Source organism: Mugil cephalus, chromosome 14 (genome assembly GCF_022458985.1).
Source record: "Mugil cephalus isolate CIBA_MC_2020 chromosome 14, CIBA_Mcephalus_1.1, whole genome shotgun sequence".
Taxonomy (NCBI): domain Eukaryota; kingdom Metazoa; phylum Chordata; class Actinopteri; order Mugiliformes; family Mugilidae; genus Mugil; species Mugil cephalus.
In genome coordinates this window covers 8,144,572-8,169,175 of record NC_061783.1, presented here as the reverse complement: position 1 = coordinate 8,169,175, position 24,604 = coordinate 8,144,572, and the positions used below count along the sequence as shown (strand labels likewise).

Below are 24,604 nucleotides of genomic sequence, written 5' to 3'. Positions count from 1 at the left end.
TTGGGCTTTATTTACTGTAGTGATGGACAGAATAATAACAGCGGCCTAGTCACACATACCAAATTGGTATGTGTGACTAGGCATACCAAAGTGCTGTGCAGTTGAATTTGTTTACAACAATATGGCTCTGATTGGTTGTATCCCATTGTGCGCAGACATATATTTTTCTTCTGAATCAGTTTAAACATGCGCCATGATAAATATCCAGACTCACATTCGCATATAAAGGAAGTCAGGCTAGTGCGGCGGCTTTTGACGTAATTTCTGGTAACAGACCAGGTTCTTTATCAAACGCAGATCACACAGAGAAAAGATTTTGCCCAGTGTTATTGGCATAGTTTTGCCAACCTTGAACCACATGCTTTGGAAAAACCGTTCTTATGTTCATGCCAATAAATCAAAGCTACATTTTAGACAGACACAGACAGAGGTAGAGGGAGTAGAAAGTTGTCAGAGAAAGTTCCTAGTTTTCGTCTCTCGTTGTGAGCAGTGTGTATTTTTGGAGCTTCCTCTTCAAGTCCCCGCAAACAGGAGTACCGTAAGAGGGAGGGAGAAAGTAAAAAAAGGGAAGGGTGGTTGACTGATTATGTGCTAAGGAGGTGTGTATATGTGCGTGTGGAGAGGTACGCCACTCTCTTGCTCACTCTTACTCTCTCTCTCTCTCTCTCCCGCTGTACTTTAAGAGCTTTACCGCTTCAGCCAACATCCTGAAGCAGGCCACTCTCCACTCCACACCTCCTTTCCCCTCTCCTCCGTACCGGCACATGGACTCCAGCAGCCTGAAAATACGGCAGTGAGGAAAGAAAACTTTTCAGAAGAGAGATAAATGGTGGGAGGGAGGTCTGCTGTTGGCTTCCTGTGCTGAGCTGCACGCACTGGCTCAGTGTTGGAGTTACAATAGGAAACAATCCTCTGTTTCCTGAGTGTGTGTGTGTGTGTGTTTTGTACGCCCTCACAACGAACAGCGGGAGCACGAGCTGGGCTGAAGAAGACTACTGGATGCAGGAGCAGAGAGGAGGACCAGCCAAAAGAGGCAGACCAGCACGAGTTGGACTGAGAGGACAGGAGAAAGACAGTTAGCAAGAGACAGAAAGAGATACATAAGACAAAAGGACAAAACTCCCGTGACCCACAACGCTGCCAGGTCGTGCTACCTCCTCCCTCCCCCTCCCCCTCTTTTTTACCCTGACATGGGCCGCCTGCTGGCCCTGACCCTCGCCTACCTGGCCTACCTGCTGGCCACCGCGATTGGCTCAGAGCGCCAACAGCACCGCGTGCAGCACGGCCCCTGCAGCTACACCTTCATCCTACCCGAGGTGGAGCACTGCAAACCCTTACGGGACTTCCAGGTCACCAACACCCTCCAGGGGGACTCCCCACCTGAGGCAGAAGCAGACACAAGCCAGTCCAAGCAAAGCAAGGCCCAAAGGGAGAGGCCTTCCTGGCAGGAGAGGAAGCTGGAGAGTCTGGAGAGCGCCATGGAGAACAACACTCAGTGGCTGCAGAAGGTAAGGTCTCTGAATCGCTGACTAAACCCACCACTTCCGTCTCTCGCGTAGAATAATTTCGCCTGCAAACCTTCAAACTCGGCGCTGTAAAAGGGAAGCCCAGGATGTCCGCGGGGGTGCACTATTTGAGCACAAGCCTTCATTATTGATAAATCCAGCACGTAGCTGTGATTTCCTGGATGCTTTCTGTATACATATTTGGCTCCATGACAATGCGTGGTGTATGAGTCTGTATTTAAGACCACTGGGATGCAAGAACTCCCTGTTGCATGCAAGTAGAGAAAGACAAGATGAAATAAATTTAGCGCCGTGCCAAATATGTCTCACACAGTTAAACCTTCTAAATGAGTATTTTACCCCCCCTCCTCCAGGCAACAAGCTCGCAGAGACTTCACTCTTGACTCATGTTTTTGTCCATTTATGAGGGTACAGAGCTCAGTGCTCCCTGAACCAAACACAGCTTACATAAAATGTGTTTTTTCAGTGAAAAAATAAAAATAAAATTGTTTATCAGTGGGAGACACATTTCAGCATGTCTCCTCATTGGACCGTTGGCCTTTGCGATTCCGTTTAGCCCAGATTATGACCGACTAAAATGAAATGATGCGATTAAAAGTGGCTTCACAATGGAGTTTTCATTGCGAAGGTCATCTGGGCACCGAATCTGTTTCGGGCCATTGTCTAGGACGGACTGACTGACTGACACGCCGCCGCTCTCCACCCGTCTCTCCGCCCGTCTCTCCATTCTTGTCTGCATGTCTCGCAAAACGTTTTGAACCCTAATCCTCAGGCTGATTATAAGCGTTTGTGTCAAGTGTTTAGATTGGCCGACAGAGAGCAAACATGATTATATTTCAGGATTTGAAAGTGGGAATGTCAAAAACTCTTACCATTCACTCTCACCACAAGTTCTCTATTTTTATTTATTTTTTGTTGCTTCCCTTCTGACAGTTCTTCTCTATCCGTCTATGTCTTTTCTGTGCGCACCGCTCGGCTCCTCTGGGATGATGAACGGCTCATATCAACTTTCATCAGATCTCAAAATCAAAAGTCCATCCTGCCCACGGTCACCTGACATGCAGTCAGAAGCGCCCATACAAAAACACGCGCTGATATCCGCTAGTGTAAACCATGTCTGGTGCTCAGCGTATGAACTGGGGGCCAAGACTCCATGCCTTCCATGGGAAGAGTCCCATGAGGCCTCAGTGCATGAGAAATGAAGAGGGCCAGAGACAGTGAGAGATCGCACAGCCTTTTCCTTGTGTGTACAGCACATTATTCACTCATATAGCTTGAAAAGCAAAGGCTAAATCGTAGAATACAAATCATCACGCTCATCTTGACCATGTTCTGTGCAGCTTATAGCCCCCCACCGTCACACTCTCTCCTCTCCTCAGAGATGTGATTTGATCGGCCATGAAGGAGATACAGTTAAAGCCCCACCGCCATCTATATATAAAAAAGGAAGCTCTGCTGACACATATTTTGCTCCGTTGCCAACTTCCTCCACACAACGTCTAGAATGAACACAAAGATCCAGCCTTTCAACAAGTATTCCCCACCGGGCCAAAGTGATGCATAAATGATCACACTGTAGGTGGGATTTCTGCATAAACATAGCGTAACCCCAGAGGGCCTCTTTCGAATATGCAGGAGGGTATACTGGCCTTTGACCCCAGATGGGAAAGCCTTTTCAGCACCTAGAAGAGTTCATTAAGCCTATCTGAATAAGGATGGGGGGGAGGGGGGGGGGGGGGGGGGGGCTTGTTGATATGCATGCAGGAAAGCTTCAGGCATGTGCGTGTTGGGGCTTCTGCGAAACTTTGGACTCAAAGCTCCCCTGGGACGCTGCAACCCTTTCACCCAAGCCCCTTGAAAGAAAACACACACCCACACACACGGGGCTAGGAGCACACACACACACACCAATACACGATGTTCCACTGAGGAATCTCCAAGTGGACGAGGGCAACCGGACTATATTAATGCTCCATATTCCTTCTGTGGTGTTTCCAAGAAGAAACTTTGTTTTCCTTCGGACTGACCTTTGACACAGCCCCCCATCTTGTCCCCTTCACATTCTGCCACCCCGAAGGGTTGGAGAAAGGGATGTGAGCTTGCTTTTGTTGAGACTTTTAAGAGGCTGTACGGATTATGTTAATGCAGAAATATTGCCCAGAGATCAAGGCAGCTAAGCTACCCTTGGTGACCTGATATTTTGGCCTTGTAATATTTCATTAAACCAATACAAAAGTACCATATGTCACTGCCATTACTCACATAACCCAAGTAGACTGCCCTCTCTTTCCTAAACATGCATACATTCCATCCATCTTAAACAGTCTCAAACTTTGGCCCTTGGCTTAGGAACATCTTAAAGCATTCATCAAAGTTACAACAAAACACGTTTTTATCATTTCTAACCTCTTGGTATGCTGCCATGCAGAGAGATCACAGCGCTTACAAAAATAAAACATTTGAACAAGTCTGCGTTCATGCTAGCGGCAATGTGAGACTGGATTCAGGGATAGAGGCGCTTCCAGATAAATTATAATGCTAATATTGGATCAGTATCAGTATGCTGGCACTGGCAAATTGCATGAGTTTCCTCAAAAGACAACGGATTAGCAAAACTGAAATTTTGATTTGACGGTGGAACTCCTTGAAGACTTGGGGATGTCAAACATTATTATTGAAAAAGATTGTGGATGTCTGTCTACAATATAAAGGCAATTAATCCGGTAGTGGATCCTGACATTTCCCCCAAAACTTCAAATGTTGAATTGCTTGAGGAAACTAGCACGCGAGGAAATCTCATTTCCAAAGTTATGAGGAAACATCTTCAGGAAAACATCAATATCTGTGCAAAATCTGGTGCCAACTCATCTATTATATTCCATCTATTCGATTATACTTCATGACTTGGGGGCGATGTGGTTGGAAAAGTAGCTTTGAGACTGTGAGGTCACTGGTTCAATCCCTAACATGTCCATGGCTGAGGCACGTGAATCCCCAAACTGCTCCCCCCAGTGCCTTGTGAGGCTGCTCACTTAGATGAGTTAAATGCAGAAAACACATCCCTTGTATGTGTGTACATAACCCACAGAACATGGTGTCTCTGACAAACAAATTGTAGCTGCATAGTCTGCAGTGAGATTCAAAGAGATGTTTTGGTTGGTTTTACAATGCTGTGGACCGCACAAACACACATCCCCTCCCCTTCCCTCCCCTCCACTGAATCTGGACAGAGTCAGAAACACAATGAAGCTATCTGTGTGCATAAAGCAGGAAGATTCTGCACGCTTCTTCTTTTTCACCGTTTAAAGTCAAGAATACTCTTGTGAAACTTGGATTTCCGGAGCGCAGCGCCAACACATCCATCACGTAACCATTTTCATTTCTGTTCTTTCACAATCATCCCCATCCTGACGCTTCCGTCCATCATTACCATTTGCCTCAGCACCCGGCAGATATGTTTCCCATGTCCTCTGCAATTGTAACTGAGAACAAACGTGTCAATACGCTCAATAATTAAGATATCAAGTGATACAAGTCCTATGATTTTCTCACCACTGATCCCTCCACTGTCCCCTCTCAGACACAATAAAACAGAATTGTGTTACTTCCCAAAAGTGATTTATCTGGCTGCATTGCACGGCGGGTGACAGAGCTACAATTAATGCAATTGGCTCGGGGAGACGGAGTGCAGCAAGACTTCTGGCTTGAGCCCCGGCACAAAGGCTGTAATAGGAACGGTTTGAAAAGGCAGCTGATAGCAGCATGAATACATAAGGCTGATTATGATGCAGGGATCTTTGGTTTCTCCTTTGAAGGTTGGCTTTAATCCGCTTGGTAATCTTCTCATAACCTTCATTATGGGGGGATTTTTTTTTCCCGTTTCGGTCGTCTCAGATGTCCCTAAAGTAGCAAAATGTGAGCGATGGATTTACAGAGCAAGAGGGAAGAAGAGGGACACATTAAAAGAGGCAGTCCGGGAGACAGTTGAAGAGGATCTAAGAGACAAAGAGAGAAAGATTACTAGCAGGCAAACACTTTAATTGCATATTCATCTCCGTTAGCCCACTTGGAACTGTATTAAAATAAAACTTTCCAGTGGCAATGTATTATAATATATTATAATAACGCCACTTCTCTCTCAAATGTTTATTTTTGTCGTAATAAAAAAAAAAAAAAAAATGCTGTGGTTTGTTCTGAATTGCCTTCGATTTTCGCTGGGTAACTTTGAACACTTTCTCTTCAGATACTTTATTTTCCACTTGTGTGGTTTAATGAGTAAAATCTGATCATTTCTCCCAAGAAAAGTTCTAAATAATAATCCCTCTTTTTTTTTTTTTTCTCCAATATGCAACTTTGGTTTGTTGCAAAGACACAGCCCATTGCCCGTTAAGCGTCAAAGAATATTCTATCGTTTGGGGCAAGTAGAGTGGAATTGGACTTCCAGATGCCATTTTCTCAGACAGACCACATTAATAAGAAAGTCTATTTATTGGAGCAAGATGGATGCTGGCCTATTTTTACTCCTGATATAACATATGATGTTTTTTGCCTCTTTCCCTGAGCTTGTGATTGATTGCAGAGTGCAGGCGACTATCCCTGAAGTCCTGCACATGAATATCATGATGTCAGACTCCTGGTACTGTATATGCTTTTCACTGCTCTTTCTGAATACCCACAGACATGCCTAGGCCATGTATTTCATCATTTCGTTAATGTGAGGGCCGGTATTTGCCTGCGGTAGACCTGCAGATGGATGGATAGACGGGTGGCCAGACACTGTAAGCACCCTATGGGTACTACATTCCGTGACTCCTTCACAGTGGCTGAGAAGATTGAGGTGAAAGAGACAGATCACTTGAAGGTTGCCTTTTTCACACCACATTCAAGCTGTCAGTGAATGCACAGGGACGTTGGCCGCTAAAGTAGGTTTCTAGGAAATCTGACAACCCGGATGAAATTCACCTGTTCTCCCGCCAGCTGGAGAACTTCATCCAGGAGAACGTGCGCTCTGGGATGGAGGAAATAAAGAGGACTGCGGTGCACACCCAGACAGCTGCCATGTTGGAGATGGGAACCAACCTCCTCAGCCAATCAGCGGAGCAGACTCGCAAACTGACAGACGTCGAGACCCAGGTGAGCACCCGGTCTAAGTGAACAACTGCGGCGTCACACCCGCACAAAAAATAAAAGAGAAAAAAAAGTATGAAACGCTCACTGCAGCTAATTAAATGTAAATCAGATGTAACCCGTTGAGAGGCCGTGCCCAAAGGTGGCGGCAACTCCTTTAAAACAGCTGGTATTCGGTTCCACGGCCTTTGATTGACACAATGAGTTGAGCCTGGTGTCTGACAACAGGCCAATTAAAACATAAAGCTCGGTAGCACAACACAGATGTGTCTTCAATCATGCCACAGGCTTGTTATTACAGATTGGGCCGCTTCGGTCCTCGTGCTTTCCTTTTCTCTTATCAAAGTCGATACAAAACTGCAATCTGCACAAATATCTGAGCGGCTTTGTTCAAGTTTTTCACTCTTTTGTTTCATCTGCCAAACATGTCATAGGTGCATGTGAGATCACTCTCACTCAACTTTTGATTATAAAATCTGAGAAGGTAAATTATAAGCTTTGTGATGTGTTGTGCGACGCTGTTTGTCCCCAAGGGGCCTTTTTTTTATGAATTCATCCGCCGGCGACTTTTTTTTTTTTTTTTCACTCTTACCTATCCCATCCTTCTGTCTGCACATACTGTGATAGAATAATTCTTCAGTTTTAATCAAACTGTAGGTGTTAAACCAGACGAGTCGCCTGGAGATCCAGCTGCTAGAGTATTCGCTCTTCACTAACCGGCTGGAGAAACATATTCTCCTGCAGACTCAGGAGATCTCACGGCTCAGTGATAAAAACAGGTGAGCACACACACGCACACGCACACACGCACACACTTCAAAAGACGATCCGGTGAGTACATTTTTGAGTGCTGCGAGACGTTCACTCTGTATAGGCACTTCATTTCCTGATCCATTATGCTATCTGAAGTGCCGGTGGAGTTGCAGGGGTAATGGTTATTCACAAGGTCAATTTTGGAGAAAGACAAACTGATGTCATGCTGTTATTTTTTCTCTTCACTTTCCCAGAAATCTTTTCTAGAACCGTGCTTACTGTTTGTTTGTTCAGTTTGCTTATTTATTCTGTTAGGGCTTTTACTTTACTGTGCTGTTTTCTTAATCTGCTTTGCTTTCTCTTTTCTAATAAAACGGGCTGCATTGGCTGCTACTGGAAATACAGATTGCATCTCCAAAATAACGCATTCTCAGGAAACAGCCACTTCACGTTTGGCGGTGGAACACAAAGCCCCCTCCGCATATACTGTACTGAAACTGGGCTTTCTGATACAGCTGGGATATGACAGTATCCTGAATGACTTCAACAAGTCTGAACAAAAAAGGGGGTGAATAATATAATGCACATTGTGGAAGCATGCAAATGGCACATGAATGGTGCAGGGCGTGTTAGGAGGGCCTTCCCATTCTTCTCTCTAGGAACACGGGGTCAAACAAAGGCCGGCAGGGGTTAAGGACCGGGCTCCGGGGCGGCGGCATGAAGGCAGCGGTTGTTTTCTCTCTTTTATATCTGCTTGTTTATCATTCCATCCATCTGTACCAGGCGTGACCGAGGGAGAACACAGTGCCCCGGCACCGACACCTGTCGCACATCTGGCCCCGCTTGGCCCGGCTCTGCCCTTTGGCCCTCGTCCTTCAAGCGGGCGGCTCGGCCATGGCATGAAAAAATGAATGAATACGCCTTGACAGGGGTAACCTCCGTGACAGGATGCATGAAATTAGAAATGGAACCGCAGATTCGCAGCCAGGCCGCCGCGGAGCGAAGAGGGGGGAAAGCAGGGGCTGCGGCGGCTGTCGGAGGCTACTGCCGCAGAGGCTTAAGGGCACGGAGCCAGTTTTTGAACTGCTGCCAAGCTAAAAAGGGCAGGTTTGTTTTCGTAGGCATGACATGTAAAATACTATTGGCAGGATGTGCAGCGCAGTGCAGGGGGAATGAGAGCAGACTAATAACAATACGCTGTATATATTACAACAATAACAAATAGCACAATATCGTAAGTAGAACGGCTTAATCGCCCAGGATGCAGAGCGATCCAAAATCACATTGGTTCTGTCGAGCCCAGTAACTGTCTCCCACTCTTTGACTGCTCCTCAAACTAAAATACACACAATGGAGAATATGTTAGCTTTGCCACTTCCACAGAGTGTTGTCCCCACAAAGCAAATATGAATTGGAAGTGAGGGGCGGGGTAGGGAGGGGGTGCTTGGATTGATCCAGCTTTGTTTCCAGGCTACATACTGAGCCGCTGCCCAAAGTGGGAGAAAGAGGATCCATCTAAAGCGCGGCAGCGGCGTGTGCGCGCCCGGCGCTTAGAAGTAGGCTCGTTCAATCTGGGTGGCTGGATTGTTTCAATAAATAACTGCTGCAGAGTCGTTAGTCAAAGCCATAAAGATCAAGCTGCAGGGATTTATGATCTTCATTTGGAGGTGGGGGTGTGCCACTTGTGCCGATGCAGAGACACACACACACACAGAGACACACGCTCGCACACACTGTCAGGTTGTTGCCTCACGGCTATGATCGAGCGTCTCAGCACGCAGGGCCATCTGTGAGTGCTGCTGTGGTACAGGTGTTTATATATTGTTAGCCTGATGAGACTGTTGCGCTGATGTCTATTAATCATCCTTGTGCAAATGTGCAAGTTTGTGCAATATCCACAGTGAAAGGTAAATGCTGAATGGATGGTTTCTGCACCTGCGCCCGCTCTGTTTTATCTTTTGCCCCCAAACAATCTGATATGCATCTTACAGTGATACAGTGTTAGGCCTTCGGATTTTTTTATTTATTTATTTTTTTTAATCTCTTCTGCGGTGCACTGTAGAGAAGAAATATTAAATTAGGATTCTCTTTCCTTTGACAGTTTTCTGGAACAGAGGCTCCTGGCGCTGGAGGCTCGGAACGGGAGGGAGCTGCAGGGCTTGCAGAGTGAAAAGCAGCAGCTTCAAGAGCTTCTGGAGAGGCAGAGTCGATTAGTCAGTCAGCTTCAGGGCGAGCTGGGAAGCTCCACGCTCAACAGCACCTTACTACAGAGACAGCAGGCCATTCTCACCGGCACCGTTCAGCAGCTGCTGGCTATGGTCAATAACTGCAATGGTAAGGCTCAGTGGGTTCACTGTGTTCGGATCAGTTGTTTCACACAAAGATGCTACCAAACCCAACAGAGACGCTACTACGCTATCAATACAAATCTCCAGGACTTTTTATTTGCACAAAAAGTCATCAACAAACACAAATATGACTTTGAGCAGCTTGTGATTCAAATCACTGTGCACATGCTACACCGCCGACACTGCAGGCTCATAACTAGAGCTTAACACACAACATGTGGGGCAGGGATGTGTGTGTGCGAAACCCATACGGTTGCCATCTGCAAACACATGTTTATATGTTTCTGCAGAAATCTCCAATATGCCCAAGGAGGAGCCGCTTAGTTTCCGAGACTGCGCCGAGATCCTGCGATCTGGAGTGAAAGAGAGTGGAATATACAGCATACGCCTGCACAACTCCACGCGCACTGTCAAGGTAGGAGGGCTTTAAAGGCCACTGGCCTTTTCCGGCAAATATCACCTAACTGACTGTGACACTTTTTGTCAGACATTTTGGTCCATTAATCCCAAAGCATTCAACTCTGGATTCTGTTTAACTTGTATGAACTTTACAGGATTTTTCCCAAGCCTGCGTAGGATAAAGTTGTCACGCAGTGTGTAAAGACGCTGAACAGGCTCATTGTTACATTCTGTACAGCGCTAACTATTGCAAGGACAAACTCGATCACTGTAATTCGCCGGAGCTTTTGAACAGAGGTCAATGAAGTTGCCGTGATGTGTAGCAGAGAGCTGAAACATTAAGCAACATGAGGACCGTGTCCTGCAGGGACGCAGGCATGCTTCAGAATGCAAAGTCTGAAAAGCCGAGGAGGGGTAGCGAGCCCTTACTAGCTCAACCGTGGCATCCACCGGCAGGCATCCTTTCTTTCAATCACATCTAGCCCTCTTCTCTGGGATCCTCGCTCTCAAAGCTAGTAGGGAAAAAAAAAACAAACAAACACAGAACTGCAAAACAGTTTTGTGTTATTCATTACTTTCGGTCTAGTTGACTGTTGGCACCATCTCCCGCTGCCTCTGTTTTCTCCTGTTCTTCCCCTTCATTTCCTGTGGGCAAAGCAGCCAGGTGTTAGGCACTGGTGCCATGTGTTTCCTGCCAACTGGGGCCAATGCACGTTTCCACTGATTCAAGTTAGCGCTCCCCAAATCATTGCTGCTTTCAATCTATGCCATCTAAATTCCAATGTGGCTGGCGAGCTGGGTGGCTGCGTTAAAAAAAAAAAAAAAAAAAAAGCGGGGCAGATACGAGTTGCTCCATTTTTCGAAGTAGATCGCAGGTTCTCTCTTTTGGGCCCGAGACAAGAGGCATGTGTTTAATGACAGCGATCTGTCCATCTGTCTAACCTGAAATCACAGAGGTCGTGAGTTACGATGATTGTTACAAACCAAATTATCCACAGTTCGGATCAATTTCTGCTCCGTATGCTTTTGAGTAGTAAACATGCACAGGGGTCGTGAAGTTAATCTCATTCCTCAAAAACACTCGGAGTGTTTCTTAGGAAATAATAACCAAGGCATTATCTTTTTTCGGGAATCATAATAATTCTTAACATGTCTGCATTTTATTGTAATAGATTTGGCCCTAATCCGTCTCCTTCTTGGCTAATACTAAGTGAGTACTTAATATGAATCTGGTCTATATCAGAGTAACAACCGCTCTTGGGAATTGACTTAAATAGAGAATTATTTTCCAGCAATCTGATTTTTTATTCAGTGTTATGTCTTCAGGGCCAGAACATTGCCTTAACGTGCCAGAGGATAATCCAAAAATATTGCCAGTCTGACAGGTTTTTTTGGGGAGTAAAAACCCTTGATTTAGCTTTACCTTTCTGGGAAATTGTTGAAAAATCTCGTTTCATAACTAACACAAAAGAGCCCTGGGAACTGTCTGTCAACATATCAGCGTCTACACTGCGACTCTTGACGGGTCAGAACTTTCTCTTCAGTAGATTCAAGCGAAATCAATTTAGCCCCATCAATGATTATCCAAGAAAGTTGCTCAAATACCAGTTTTAGATCATCTATAATGTGAGGTGACAACATTGTATTAGAGGTCTTAGTATACCGCAGAAGAAGAAATGTCCAACCATGAACATGTGTTTTTTAGTGTCCTTGAGGTATACTGAATACACGTTCAATTATAAAGGATCCCATAACAAAAGTATATAATCTGATTTACAGTCATTTAATCGCCATACCTAAAGGAGGCTGCAATACCCTGAGTTCCTATACACGTCCAAGTTTCAAAAAATCTACCACTAAACGACTAAATTCATTTTCTGTTTGTTCCCCCAAACACATCTGCATATGTGCAGCCAAGTAAAAAAGAAAACATTCTGTGTAACCGAAGCCTCCTCTTCAACCCCCACTCATGGGATAAGAGAACATGCTGAGATGTTAGTTTTTCCTTCCCACCTGGGTCATATCATTGCATGGCCGACACCCTGAAATGCAGGGTGCCCCCCTCGTATTCCTGAGGCTTTCAAGGCGTCCTTCAAATAACAGAAGGACTCTAGTGTGTTTTAAATGGGTTAAATGTGACGTTTCGAAACGACTCTAACTGTACTACCACTCAAACGGCTCCAAAGTTACAGTGGATTCTAATGATATCTGTTGCTTGCACCAGTTACATTCATTGTTTTCCTTTTTTTCTTTTTTTTGTTAATGGTAAACGAGTGCTAAATTAAAGCTTTGGCATTTAATTTTTTTGTATGTATTCAATTATTGTAACGTAAAAGTAAACTGTAGCAGACTCTGAATGGATTGCCACCTTCTAGCTCCTTTCAGTCGATTGTTTTGGTCTTGCAGGCTGAGCCCTTAATGTTTTTGTTCAAAGGTTGTGCATCTCACCGTAGGCTTCTTCACTTCACTTACCTTACATATGTTAATTGTCTTGTCCTATCGTGTCTTAGCTGATGTTGTCATCATCACTTGATTTATCTTAGTTTATGCATCACACTTTAGCTTATCTTGTATTTCTCAAGTTTCTTGGCTTGTCATGTCTTAGCTTATCTTGTCTTGTTCCTTATCTTATCTTATCTTATCTTATCTTATCTTATCTTATCTTATCTTATCTTATCTTATCTTATCTTATCTTATCTCTGTTTTCTAGGTGTTCTGTGACATGAAGACCAGAGGCGGGGGCTGGACAGTGCTGCAGCATCGCCGAAACGGATCTGTCGACTTTCATCGTGGATGGAGGGACTACAAAGTGGTGAGTTCTGCAGAGGGCAGGATTGGGGTGCATCAGTATAGGTTGTATGGATCAGTATAGTGGGACTAGACAGGAGGTTTCAATAATTATCCACGGGTGGTTTGGCAAAGAGAGGCGTGGGAGAGCGGCTCGCCTGTGATCCCAGGTGACCTACGGTTGTTGTATTTGGCCGCCCTCGTACTCTCTACTGCCCCCCCTTCATGTTATTGCACCTGCTCTCTCTCCCTCTCCCTGTCATACTCCCACACATCCCCGGACACACAGCCATGCACAAACACACACGTCATGTACAGCACTTCACTACTGTTTGTATTCATCCTCAAGATTCCAACAGCAACGCAAGCCCCCAGAAAACAAACTAGATATGATACAATCGCACCCACGGGACTGCGAAGGCCAAAACAAGCATTTTTTTTTTTTAAACACCTTTGGCTTTTGTATTGTTTGGAATTTCACTTCTTTTTCACAATGTTTTCTCATTAGAAACAATATTCCCTTTCCGCAACAGAAAAGCAGAGAGGAAAAAAACTATGCTTGTGAACCTTTTTTCACTGCTAAATTACACACCAAACAAACGGTTTGGGTATTTGATTGAACGGGGTAGCAATTTGTCTCCCACCCAAGCCAACAAATCGATTGCCACAGCATGGTTTGGAAGTAAAATGCAGAAAGGACTGTGACTGCAAACAGAAAGAGGGAGGGAGGGAGAAAGCGTGAGTCAAAAAAAGCCTTAAAACCTCTTTCAAGGCCAATATTTTTACAAGTGCATGATAAATATTTGGCTCCAGTTGGGGCGTGGGAGCACAGGGGCCCTGTAGATGGCAGATAACGTATGTACTAAAATGCTTCACTGCCCCAGTCCACCCTCCGTAGTCTCAGAAACTGTGGTCACAGTTGATCAAATGTTGCACAAAGCCCTGCTGGTCAGATGATAAATGCTCCACGGCTCTTGCTATATATTTTCTTTCACTTGAGTCCAGAAACAGAGAGTGTGACAGCTAGACAAAGTGACTTAAAACTCTGAGGTAAACAAGGAGAAAACGTGTGGAATGGGTTCAGTTACATTGTCGCCTTTTCAGTATTTCACTCAATGCAAAATTATGTATATAATTCAATATGACATTTCCAATTGACCCGTCCATGCAGGGGATACAAAGCATGCACCAAAGTGTTTTTGGTAAAAAGTCTGAAGTATTCAGATATTTTAGTCAGCTTCAGAGTACATCCACATCAATTTACTGTAGCATACATTATCCATCCAGTATCTGTAATCACTTATCCTCTAGGGCTGCAGAGGGCTGGAGCCTATTCTGTCTGGCAGGGGCTTACTTAAACACAGAGACACAAACTAACCAGTCAACGTAGTATGAATATGTTTGGAAAGAGGAAGGAAGCATAAGTACTTGGACAGAGAAAAGAGAGAAATTGCACCAGTGATGTTTCCTGAGGTCATTGTCTGTTTAGCATCTTTCAACATCTCTCACCTGAATTAGGGTTTATCAGACCCCTAACATGTGTCTCAACACTAACCAACCGTGGATCAGCCTTTTGATCTAAATGTACTCTCCTTGCATTTAGTTGTGAACTGAAAAGCCCTCTCTTCAGTATAGGACTTTGAGCATGTGAACCCCTACTGCACAAATGTGCAACCACAGCGGGACCCACGGCCTTTCTCACAGAGCTCCTCCGCCAGTTAATAATAGTTTATATGTTTCCACTCTTTAGGTTTTTCGCTGGGCTCCTCCGAGGGCCATCTCAACCAGTTGTAATAATTATGCCTGCCCAAAGTAATGTTGACACAATCTGTCCTGGCAACTTCAGTTGCTTGAATAGATTGACTTTTAGCTACAAGTTAGAGGCTATGTAAATGAGGCAGATAATTGGTTTTGGTTGAGGAGGACGAAGCTTTCCAACTTTGACAAAGGTTAAAGTCTTTTTCGGGGCATGTTATGTGTACTGGAGCTGATGGCGTATGCTCTGGTTGTGGTTCTAATGATAGCAGCCTTGTGCATGAGGCTTTAAGTAGCTGCTGAGCGAGGGTCTTTCTCTAAAACAGAGGAAGCGTGAAGACGTCTCTCATTACATTATGCAGGGCTTCCTCTACAAAAGGGGTGTCAGACTCAGTTTATTTCAGGGGCCACATTCAGCCCAGTTTGATCTGGAGGGACTGGACCAGTAACACAATAGTGTTACCTATAAATATCAAAACATGTGATGAACATTTCTTAAGATAAAAAATTAAGTTTCTGTTTAGTTCTAGGTCTCAGCGTTGTGTGATGTCCACAGTTCTTGCTAAAACTGTACGAACCCAAGGAATAGTAGTCGCTTTTACGTCAAAAATTGCAGTTAATGTCTTCAAAGTCATTTTTGCAGTTTGCAAATTCATCCCTTGGGCTGCATGTTTGACACATGGGCTCTAAACTGAACTTTCTGACAGCTGTCAAGTCTCCACTGTGGATCCATAGATAACTTTATTTGAGCTTACGATAGTTAAAGCCGTGACGGTCGAGCTGCTGTACGGCTTTGACTGTCCAAGGATCCAGATGAGTGAACCTAATACCAAAGGAAGTTGACTGAACTCACGTTTTATCTTTTGAACAGTTTATTGATCACAGTCTGTCTGTATCTGTTCTCAAAGTCAGTTGTTATTTTAGTTTGTTTTATTAAAGAGTCGCTGACCCAGATGGAGCATTGCTAGGATTCTAAGGAAACACTGAAGTCTTGATTATCTGGTCACTTTTTCCAAGTCGATTATTTAATTTTCTAATATCTGCAGACTGTCTTAGCCCATCAGAATGATAAACGTGACTCCTCGCATTTATCCATGTTAATGTAAACTCCAAAAATACTTGGCAGCCCGCCGATAAAGTCATACCCCCCTGTTAGAATATTTCCCTCTTCTTCTATTGTTTCTCTGCCTGTCTGTCTAATCCAGGGCTTTGGAGAGCCGTCTGGGGAACACTGGCTGGGAAATGATATCATCCACAAGCTGACCAGCGCGAAGGAATATGCTCTGCACGTCCAGCTAAAAGACAGAGAGGGGAATGAAGCCTTCTCACATTACGATCGCTTCTACATAGACGGGGAGAGCAACAACTACAGGTAACTTTGGTGAACAAACTGTGATTTGTAAATGAATATAAAGCCTGACTTGGAGTGGTGTGACTCTCATCCAGTTACCAAAAATGCTACAAGCTAAAATGAAACATCCCATACTCACTTTTTCTTTGTCAGAAATATGACATGCGTGGGACTATAATGAGTGTGCTTTATTTTAATATTCAGTGTGTTTTATTCAAAGCCCTCTATTGTAAAAAGCATTATTGCGATCCAGCAAGACAGTTTCAATCGCTGCCTTCCCTTTGGGTGTGAGACCCTTATGTTGCAAAACGTTATCAACAGTCCACATTCCGGTCCATTTTCTGGTTTACCGGGCTTTCTCATCCTCAGGCGCCAAAGTTAAGGCACTCGTGGAGCATTTTTGGGACAGTTATGTCATTCACAATGATGAGTTAAGTGGGGGGGGGGGGGGGGGGGGGGGGGGGCGCAGCCACTTTCGCCTGCCTCTATTTTTCTTTTCCCGTCACCGCAGCTGCCCCTGAAATCTACCCAAGGGACGCCACATCCACTGGAGTGTACCCGGAACGTTTGGCAATACCTGGCCCTGCCAGGAACTACCAACTCTGACAAAGCTCCTGGTAACCCCGCAATCACTAACAAGATTATCCGTGGGCGCGCAAAAGCCGCGCCTCCCTCCAAACAGACAGAAATAACAAGCGCACATCAAAACTATTCAGGTTGCATTTGACATGAATTCACAGGAACTCACTCCTGTTTTGTTTAGGTTTATGGAGATTGATGCTGCGAGAGATGACAAATCATAATCACATGCGGGTGTATGCTTCCAAGTTCCCTAATAGTGCAGCAAATTGCATTTGCCTGAGTTCATCCCACATAATTAGCACGATAAAACTGAATGTTTCAGTTCATTTTGCTGTAGGCCACAACGTGTGAGGTGAAGCACCTGAGTGAATATAATCACCTCTGCAGCTTGCTACATCTGAGATCATGTTCTGTTTAACTAGTTCAATATGCACCAGCTTCTCTTTGCACACTGGAGAAGCTGGCTTCGTCTGCGGGTCTGCATTATAACTCCCAAGCCGGAACTAACGCAGTCTGCAGCTAGTTGGCCAGACCAGTTCTCATCCTCAGCTGCATCCATCTCCCTAGAGCAGCATGGAGGCCTTCGCTTAAAGCTAACAAGTTTCATATATTATTCACTGCCAGGGCAGACCACCTTCCCCACTGAGGTAGCCAAGAATAGCTGTTCTTATAGTTGAGGAAGTAGTGGCCATTTGTTTAATATAACAGTATCTATATCATTAAATCATACAATAACAAAATAACAGTCACCTTGAAATGGGCTAGCCTGTGATTTGTGGTATTGATGGAAGAGTAATTGCAACTCAAATGTTTTTGGAGGCTGGAAAAGCTGCAAACCCAATAGGCCACTTTTTTCCAATAGGATATCCTTTGGCCTGTGGTCGCCATCCCATTTGATTCCATAGCTTCTAATTTTCTTCACATCACGAAAAGAAAAGTTTAAAAAAAAAGTTATGAAAGACAACACCCCCTTACTGTGCGTTATTCCCCTCTCTTTCGATTCTGTCATTACTCCCGAGCCCAGCCCTGTCATTCCAAACTCCCCCCTTGCTCCCACTCATGAAGTGTTGCCCTGCCCTTTAAACTTCGAAACTTCTTCCTTTAGTCGTTGCGCTACAGCGGGGAGGAGGCGTTGGTGGCGGCTGTGGGGGAGGGGTGCACATAACTCAAGGGAGAGTGAGGCTCTAACAAGACAGAAATGACAGGGCAGAGGGGAGGCCAGACAGCGGGGCTGACCTCCCCATCCACGCGCTTAGGAGTAGCCCTGACACGCACACACAGACGGACAAAGAGAAGCAGCAACACACACATGCGCGCATTCCTCATTGCCGGGGTGCCATATAAAAATAACCGAGTTAATCAATTTAACTTGGGCAGAGATGTCTTTCAGACTGAGTTTGTCTCACAAAACGCAGCATGGAAGGAAAATAATAAGAAGAGCTAGCTGCTTCCTTGTACTGTACATACTAACAAGGTCATTATATCTCACAGTGGTTTACAAGTATAAATAACAACACATCATGTAGCGTTATTTGAATTTAATGCTGCACTACAGTGCTTTTTACCCCCCAAAATATGCTCCTCTACTCTAGACAGCAAGTGACAAGAAGAAGGTGCAAAAGGAAGGGGTATTGGATTGTACCCTATTTAAGATGCTGCTATTTGTTTGCCCTGCCAGAATGAAATTCTAAAGTCAGATGTGCCCAGAGGCGCTGACAAATCAAACAAAGAGTGAAAGATTAAAATTGAACAGCAAGAAGAGGAATGCATGTCCCTATATGAACTGCATCCAGTCGGTATTGGGTGGCATTAACCTCCCGAGACCCAAGTATTTGTTTGGAATTTTAAAATAAGATGAAGATCTTTAACTATTTGAGATTAGTAAGTATATATAAATAAGCATAATCTTTGAACTCGAAGATGTTTTTGAAAAAGTAGGAAAAAAAAAGTCCACACAGGGATTATTTCACTGTATATTACAATTTAAGTTACCAATGTGTAGCAACATAAAATTAACTATGTAAATGCAAAAGCAGAACTGGAAACAATGAAATCCCAATGTCCTCAAATGTGCATGTCATATCAAACTAGAAAAATTAACAAAAGTGTGACAACGCAGCATCTCAGGAGGTTAAAGACTCACAGACCGGATGGTTTGGTAAACGAACACAACACTAGCCGATACTAAATATACTGAGCTGTTGGGCTGAACAAAGCTTTGAATAATGAATGGGAGCCCGCGGCTCAACTTTTTCCAACTCTTTTGCAGCCTTCACGCCGAGGGCTTCAGTGGCACAGCCGGACGGACCAGCAGCCTAACCCACACCGGCAGCCAGTTCAGCACCAAGGACAGAGACAACGACCGCTGCACCTGCAAGTGTGCTCAGCTCGCTTCAGGAGGTACAGCAGTGCAAACCCTTACCCCTGTCTCCATGTGCCTCGCCTTATGACCCGTCTTGTTAAACATGTCTATCCACCCCCTTATAAATGTCCTGAGCTGCATTTCATTTTCCCTCTGTGCCAATATAAAGTTACTGCTGACTTACAGCTGCACATTTGGGTGTTACATTTCACGAGCTTGAATTAATTCTGACTTTTCCCTTGAACTCCGTGGCACACTCCCTCCGCAGGATGGTGGTTTGAGGCTTGCGGCCCGTCCAACCTGAACGGCATATATTACCCCGCCTCCTCCAGCGAGGTCCGCTACAACGGTATCAAGTGGTACTACTGGAAGGGTCCCAATCTGATGGCTACCATGACAACCATGATGGTGCGGCCGGCTAACTTCTGATGGCCCGTCGTCGGTTTCAAAATAAGAAGTGACTGTCATCCCCTGGAAAATATAATGAACACTATGAAGGAAGAGGTGTATTTTGGGAGGGATCTCGAAGCGGCGGATTCAGCTTCTGGACATCTTTAGCAGTCGCCTGGGGACACATGCAGACTCTCAGCAAATGACTGTGTTTTCGGTGAATTTCTGAGTGAGGAATTCCACCAACTAAATCTACTCACAGAGGTACCCAGGCTATATTTTAATAAGGGTTGTTCAGCAGTGAAAGGATGAAGACGAAGGGTATGAGCTTCGCTACAGACACAATATCACAAATCAAAACAATGCAGTCGCAGACTAGTTACTCAAACACAAAACGTGAATCACCTAATACATGGATTAACCTTTTGAAACGCTATAGAAACATTTGTTTTAATATGAAAATATAAGCACTTTTCTCATGTTTTTTGTCTATTTTTTCCAGCCTAATCTGCAAAGATCTACAACTTTTTTTTATTTTTAAATGTTTGCTTTAAAAGTTTCATTTAATTTCACACTGAATGTTGTGTTAACTTGGAATTTGGTAGTAGTGATTTGTTTACTCGTCTGTTTAAAAGTGTGTTAAAGTGTAGCTTATTAGCAGTTTAACGTACAGTGACAGCCTTGATGCCCTTTGATGCCATGTCTTCCAAAGCACTTTTCAGAATGAAATATCTGTGATTCTCTCCAGGCAAACCTCTCATAAGACGTTACTTGTGAGAGATTCCGCTCATAAAAGCATATCCTACACTTTGACTGGTGTGATTTACTTAAATATTCAGAGTAAAATCTGGAAAATTAGCTGTAAATTCGAGTTTGACTTCAGTGAAACGGTAAAATCACGTACATCATCACACCTATCTCGTCTTGGCTGCATAAATTCAAAGTCAGGTGTGGAATCCTGGCTCCGCTGATCTGACCTATGGCCTAATGACTGCAATGCTCACCTCCAGAAACAGAAACATGCGTGTGTTCTTCAATGCTGGGGTCAGTGGCTACATGTCTGCAACTCTGATTCCTGTGCTTCATTTTCTGACGGACAGAGAGATCACCTAAATACCTCATCTCTTTTAATGAAACTCCCAAACGTAACTTATGCTGCTGCAAATAAAATACAACAGCAGACATTAAGTTAAAGAACTCACAGGGGAATGATTACTTTCTCTTACTGGACACAAAACAAAACTGTAAATATTTTTTTTTTTTTTTGACAAATAAGTAGCATTTCGATGTTTGGTTTAACTGCAACCCTCACACATGCTCAACTGCCTTTGAATTACTACACTATTAGGAAATACGCAGGAGCTGCTCAAGATGGTAAAACTACTCAGACAGATAATAGCTGCTTCTGTGTCTGGCCATATCTTAAATGTGTGTGAATAAATACATGATGTCCCCATGCTCAAACCTGGGAGGGAAAATTACAAACATCGCTGCGGCTGTAACAAGAGACCTGAGGCGCACAACAGACTGTACAAGCAGGGAAGCACTCTTCATGCATGCAGTGACCCCATTACTAAGAAAGTTTATTACGACCTCCAAGGGCTGGACAGGCGATAGATCACAGCGGGGGTGGGCCAGAGGTGAATCTATCAAAACGACTTTAATAAAGACCACTTGATTTGGCCCACTGGCTCAACAGATGAAGTGGCTGTGTTCAGGTCCAGCGAAGCAGACCGGAGTCTCACTGCTCAACTTGTCCCAGTCCCAGTTTATTAAATGGAATATTTGTAGGCACACTGACGAATGGGCAGTAACGTCACAGTAACCTTGTGATAGCTTGTTAATGAGAAACCGTGGCTCTCATAGTGGGGAATACCCATCAAAACAAGGGAATGTTTATTTTCGCCATGTGTAGTGCTAGGATATCCCAAAAAGTAATATGTGTAAAATGGACTCTCATAACTAGAGACTTTTATCCCTATTAGATCCTCACACACAGTGTAAACAGTAGCACAGTTGAACGCTTAAGCTCTCCTTTGTCAGGTCCATCATTATAAATCCACGCTGTTTGAACAAGCTTTGCTCAAACTAACATATCTTCATATAAAACCTTAGTTACCAGACAGCGAGTGTGCCACAACAGTACAGTAAATGCTGAGAAAAATATGCCAACAGCATTTAGACTTTTGCTGTAAGTCATTTTATGTAGCAGTTATTGCTCAGCATTATGTGAGGCTGTAGTGTAGCAACGGCACCAGCCTAGTTCATGAAATGTGAATGAAATGAAAGTGACTGCCACCCTTGAGAAGGAATTGTTATTTTTCTTTTGTGACAGGAAGCGGAATTTTGAAAATGTCTTTAATCTGACAATAACCTTTGTGCCAAAACCCATATATTTAAAATTGTGTAGTTAAAACTGCAGGAATCCATTGCTGTTTCTTAACCCCAACCTTAACCCAACAAAAAACTGATACAAAAAGAGCAACACAAAGAGAACGAAAAAAGAATTCCACCATAAATTTACCACATCTCTTTTTACTTGCTGGTGCTGCACCTTCATACAGGTCAAGGGCTCCACTGTGAAAAAAAACAACAAAAAACAGAACATGGTGACTTTCCATCCATGTATACAAAGCATTTGATGAATTTTCCTGACTACTTAATGAGCTGCGATGAGACTGGGCTGCCTTTCAAACACCTGAAATACATCATTTTCAGTTGTCACAAGAAACAGGACAATTTCTGTCCATGGACACAGATCAACCGACTACATTTTGTGACTATTTCACTCACTGCCGTGAGACTGCGTTGATGTTACCAGCAGTAGCCGTGTGTGGCAGTTCGGCATCTGACTGATCTCAGATCTCACCGAGACCTCCGGTGCTTCCTCTAATTTCCCTCCAGTTTCTCTCTTGCCTGCGCGCATTCACGGGCCAATGGAAGATTCGTGAAGCCCCGGGCAAATTTTTTACATCTAATTGCGTCTTTCATTGTGTTGCATGCAAATCGCTTAACATCTTAAATTCAACGCACAGGTTGCAGCCATAAGCATGTGGTAGACGTGGCTTGGAAGGATAAGGTCTTGGAGTCTGCTCTGGTTGTCTGTCAACTGCAAGAGAAAATAGCATTTAAATGTGTTTTCTACATAAATGCCCCGTCTACAATCGAACCTTTGTTGGCCTTCTGTTTGGTCTGCTTTGTCAAGTCCCCGCTTACTGTTGCTATGTTAGATCAAAAGCCATGCGGGGGTACATTCGCACAGGAAAAAAAAGACAATAACCTCTATAAACACTTAATTGTGCCAACACAATAAAGTGAACAAATGTACAAGTATGGGTACAGTGGAGGAAATTGCATTCATAAAAACAGAAAACTGGCAAATATAGCAGTATTTTTGCCAAACTTTGTTGCTAGTACATTTGCTGCCGTTAGTCTCCACATTACCTCTAGACTGTATTATTACAGGTTTTCAAAGATTTCCTTTTGGAATGGACCCCTGCATGGCTATTGTTTTTCTAACCTAGCAACAGTAACACAGGAAGTGGCAACTTGACAATGGGTAGGGGCCATCTGGGTGGTGGTCAGCAGACCAATAAGAATGCCTACAAAGGGTCAAATGAGATCTCTGAACACAAAGATGTTCTAAAATGATAATTCGCTGACAGTCAATGCCAGTATCTGGATATGACGAGACAGAAATGAATATGAGACCAAAAACAGTAACTCAGCCCAAGCAAACTGAAATAGATAGCAATAAAGAGAAACGTGTAGGTGAAAGAGCAGAAGACGAGGGCTGGGGCATGCGAGTATCCTCGTATATGTCGACTCGGCGCGTGTATTAACCTATGTGAGCAGAGTGTAACCTGGGCACTTTCTGCTCCAGTGGCGCTTTCAAAGTCGCCCGTGGATTTATCATCCTCGCCAGCTAGACGGCCAGAAGCAGAAGAGAGGGAGAAAAATGTACAGAGAGAGGGGAGAAAATGGGGAGGCAGTGCCAAGTGCTCGTAAGTCCTTGTCTCTCTCTCCTGCCCCAGTGTCTTTGATTCATAAGGGGTATGATGGCTGGCCAGGGCGATGGCCAGGTATGGCATTTTGGCAGTAAAAGGAAGAGAGGGAGGGCCGCGGACTAATTTGTAATCGTCCTCTCTGTGTGGTTTACTGTGTCAGCATGCAGCCCGCTTAACAGCGGTCATCGAAAAAGCAATACCACCCGTATATCAGCCCGTCACGTGTGATACATCAGCTCCTATGTCTCTCGGGCTCCTCTTTATGGAAAGAGAAAAGGCAAAACAGCAGTTGTCATGTCATGTTTGAGAGGGTGAGGATGGAATGGGGGGGGGGGTGGGGGTGTGGGGGGATGCCTCTTCGAGCCACTTGGGGGCACTAGTACCACAAAGAATCCATCCTATACTTGTGGTGGAGTGTCAAGGGATGTGGATGTGGCTGTTGCTCACTCTTCCCATCCTTCCTTCCACCACAGGTCTGCATTACGTAACTATGCATTCATTAACACATCTTCTGCAATGTGCAGATGGTTAACTGAAGGCTACTGAGGAGATTAGGGAGGAAGGGGGACTAGAGCAGAAGCCCTCGCTAGAAAGAACACTTCAAGTGACTTTGAAAAGAGTGACGACACACGTTCAGTGAGGGCTTTGTTAACTTTTATGCCGCACTAAAAAAAAGAAGTAAAACAAAGCTGTCAGGAAGCGTAGTCGCAGGTATGCGAGTCACAGCTGACACATGATGAGGTTTACTGCTGGATAACTTTGATTGTCTTTTTTTTCCCCCGTGCTTTAAAATAAACCAAGAACTGTTTCTGTCGGATGAATCTAATTATTCGTTGAAAAACACTCCGGGTTTTCTGTTGTCATATCAGTTTTCAGGCTATCTCTGCCTCTATTCATCTTTTTCTCCTAAAAAAAAACAAAAAAAACACGTACGCTCGCTTCATACCTCGCTTTCTTGCAAACAGCTTGCCTTCCCATACAGAGTGATGTGTAAATAAGACATAAGGCAGGCAGACAGAGCTGAGAGGCCGTGCTCAGCCAAACGTTGGAACAGGCAAGACGCGAGATTTGGTATGATCATTACAGCCCGCTGGTTCCAGCATCTGACAATCAGCCATCACAACGGGGTATTTACGCATTACAGAGTTTACAGAGGACAGCACCGCAAACAAAAACATCTTGACAGCAGAGCGTAGGCAATTCCTGGAACATAAATG

At 44.3% G+C, this 24,604-nt stretch overlaps 1 protein-coding gene across 1 annotated transcript; it reads left to right on the top strand.

The window, feature by feature from the left end:
• Positions 1-617: 617 nt before the first annotated feature.
• angpt2b (angiopoietin 2b) lies at positions 618-20,193 on the top strand. The gene is made up of 9 exons (XM_047605353.1): positions 618-1,508; positions 6,504-6,659; positions 7,311-7,432; positions 9,508-9,740; positions 10,045-10,169; positions 12,864-12,965; positions 15,901-16,067; positions 18,898-19,028; positions 19,259-20,193. Exons 1-9 carry the CDS (start codon positions 1,191-1,193, stop codon positions 19,417-19,419), a joined length of 1,515 nt encoding a protein of 504 aa, XP_047461309.1. The 5' UTR covers positions 618-1,190; the 3' UTR covers positions 19,420-20,193.
• The last annotated feature ends 4,411 nt before the right edge of the window (positions 20,194-24,604 follow it).

Bases quoted from the DNA above. Each gene is read 5' to 3' on its own strand.
- angpt2b (XM_047605353.1), top strand. From the start codon at position 1,191: ATGGGCCGCCTGCTGGCCCTGACCCTCGCCTACCTGGCCTACCTGCTG. The intron at 10,170-12,863 runs GTAGGAGGGCTT...TCTGTTTTCTAG, and splicing joins ACTCCACGCGCACTGTCAAG to GTGTTCTGTGACATGAAGAC. The intron at 12,966-15,900 runs GTGAGTTCTGCA...TGTCTAATCCAG, and splicing joins GATGGAGGGACTACAAAGTG to GGCTTTGGAGAGCCGTCTGG.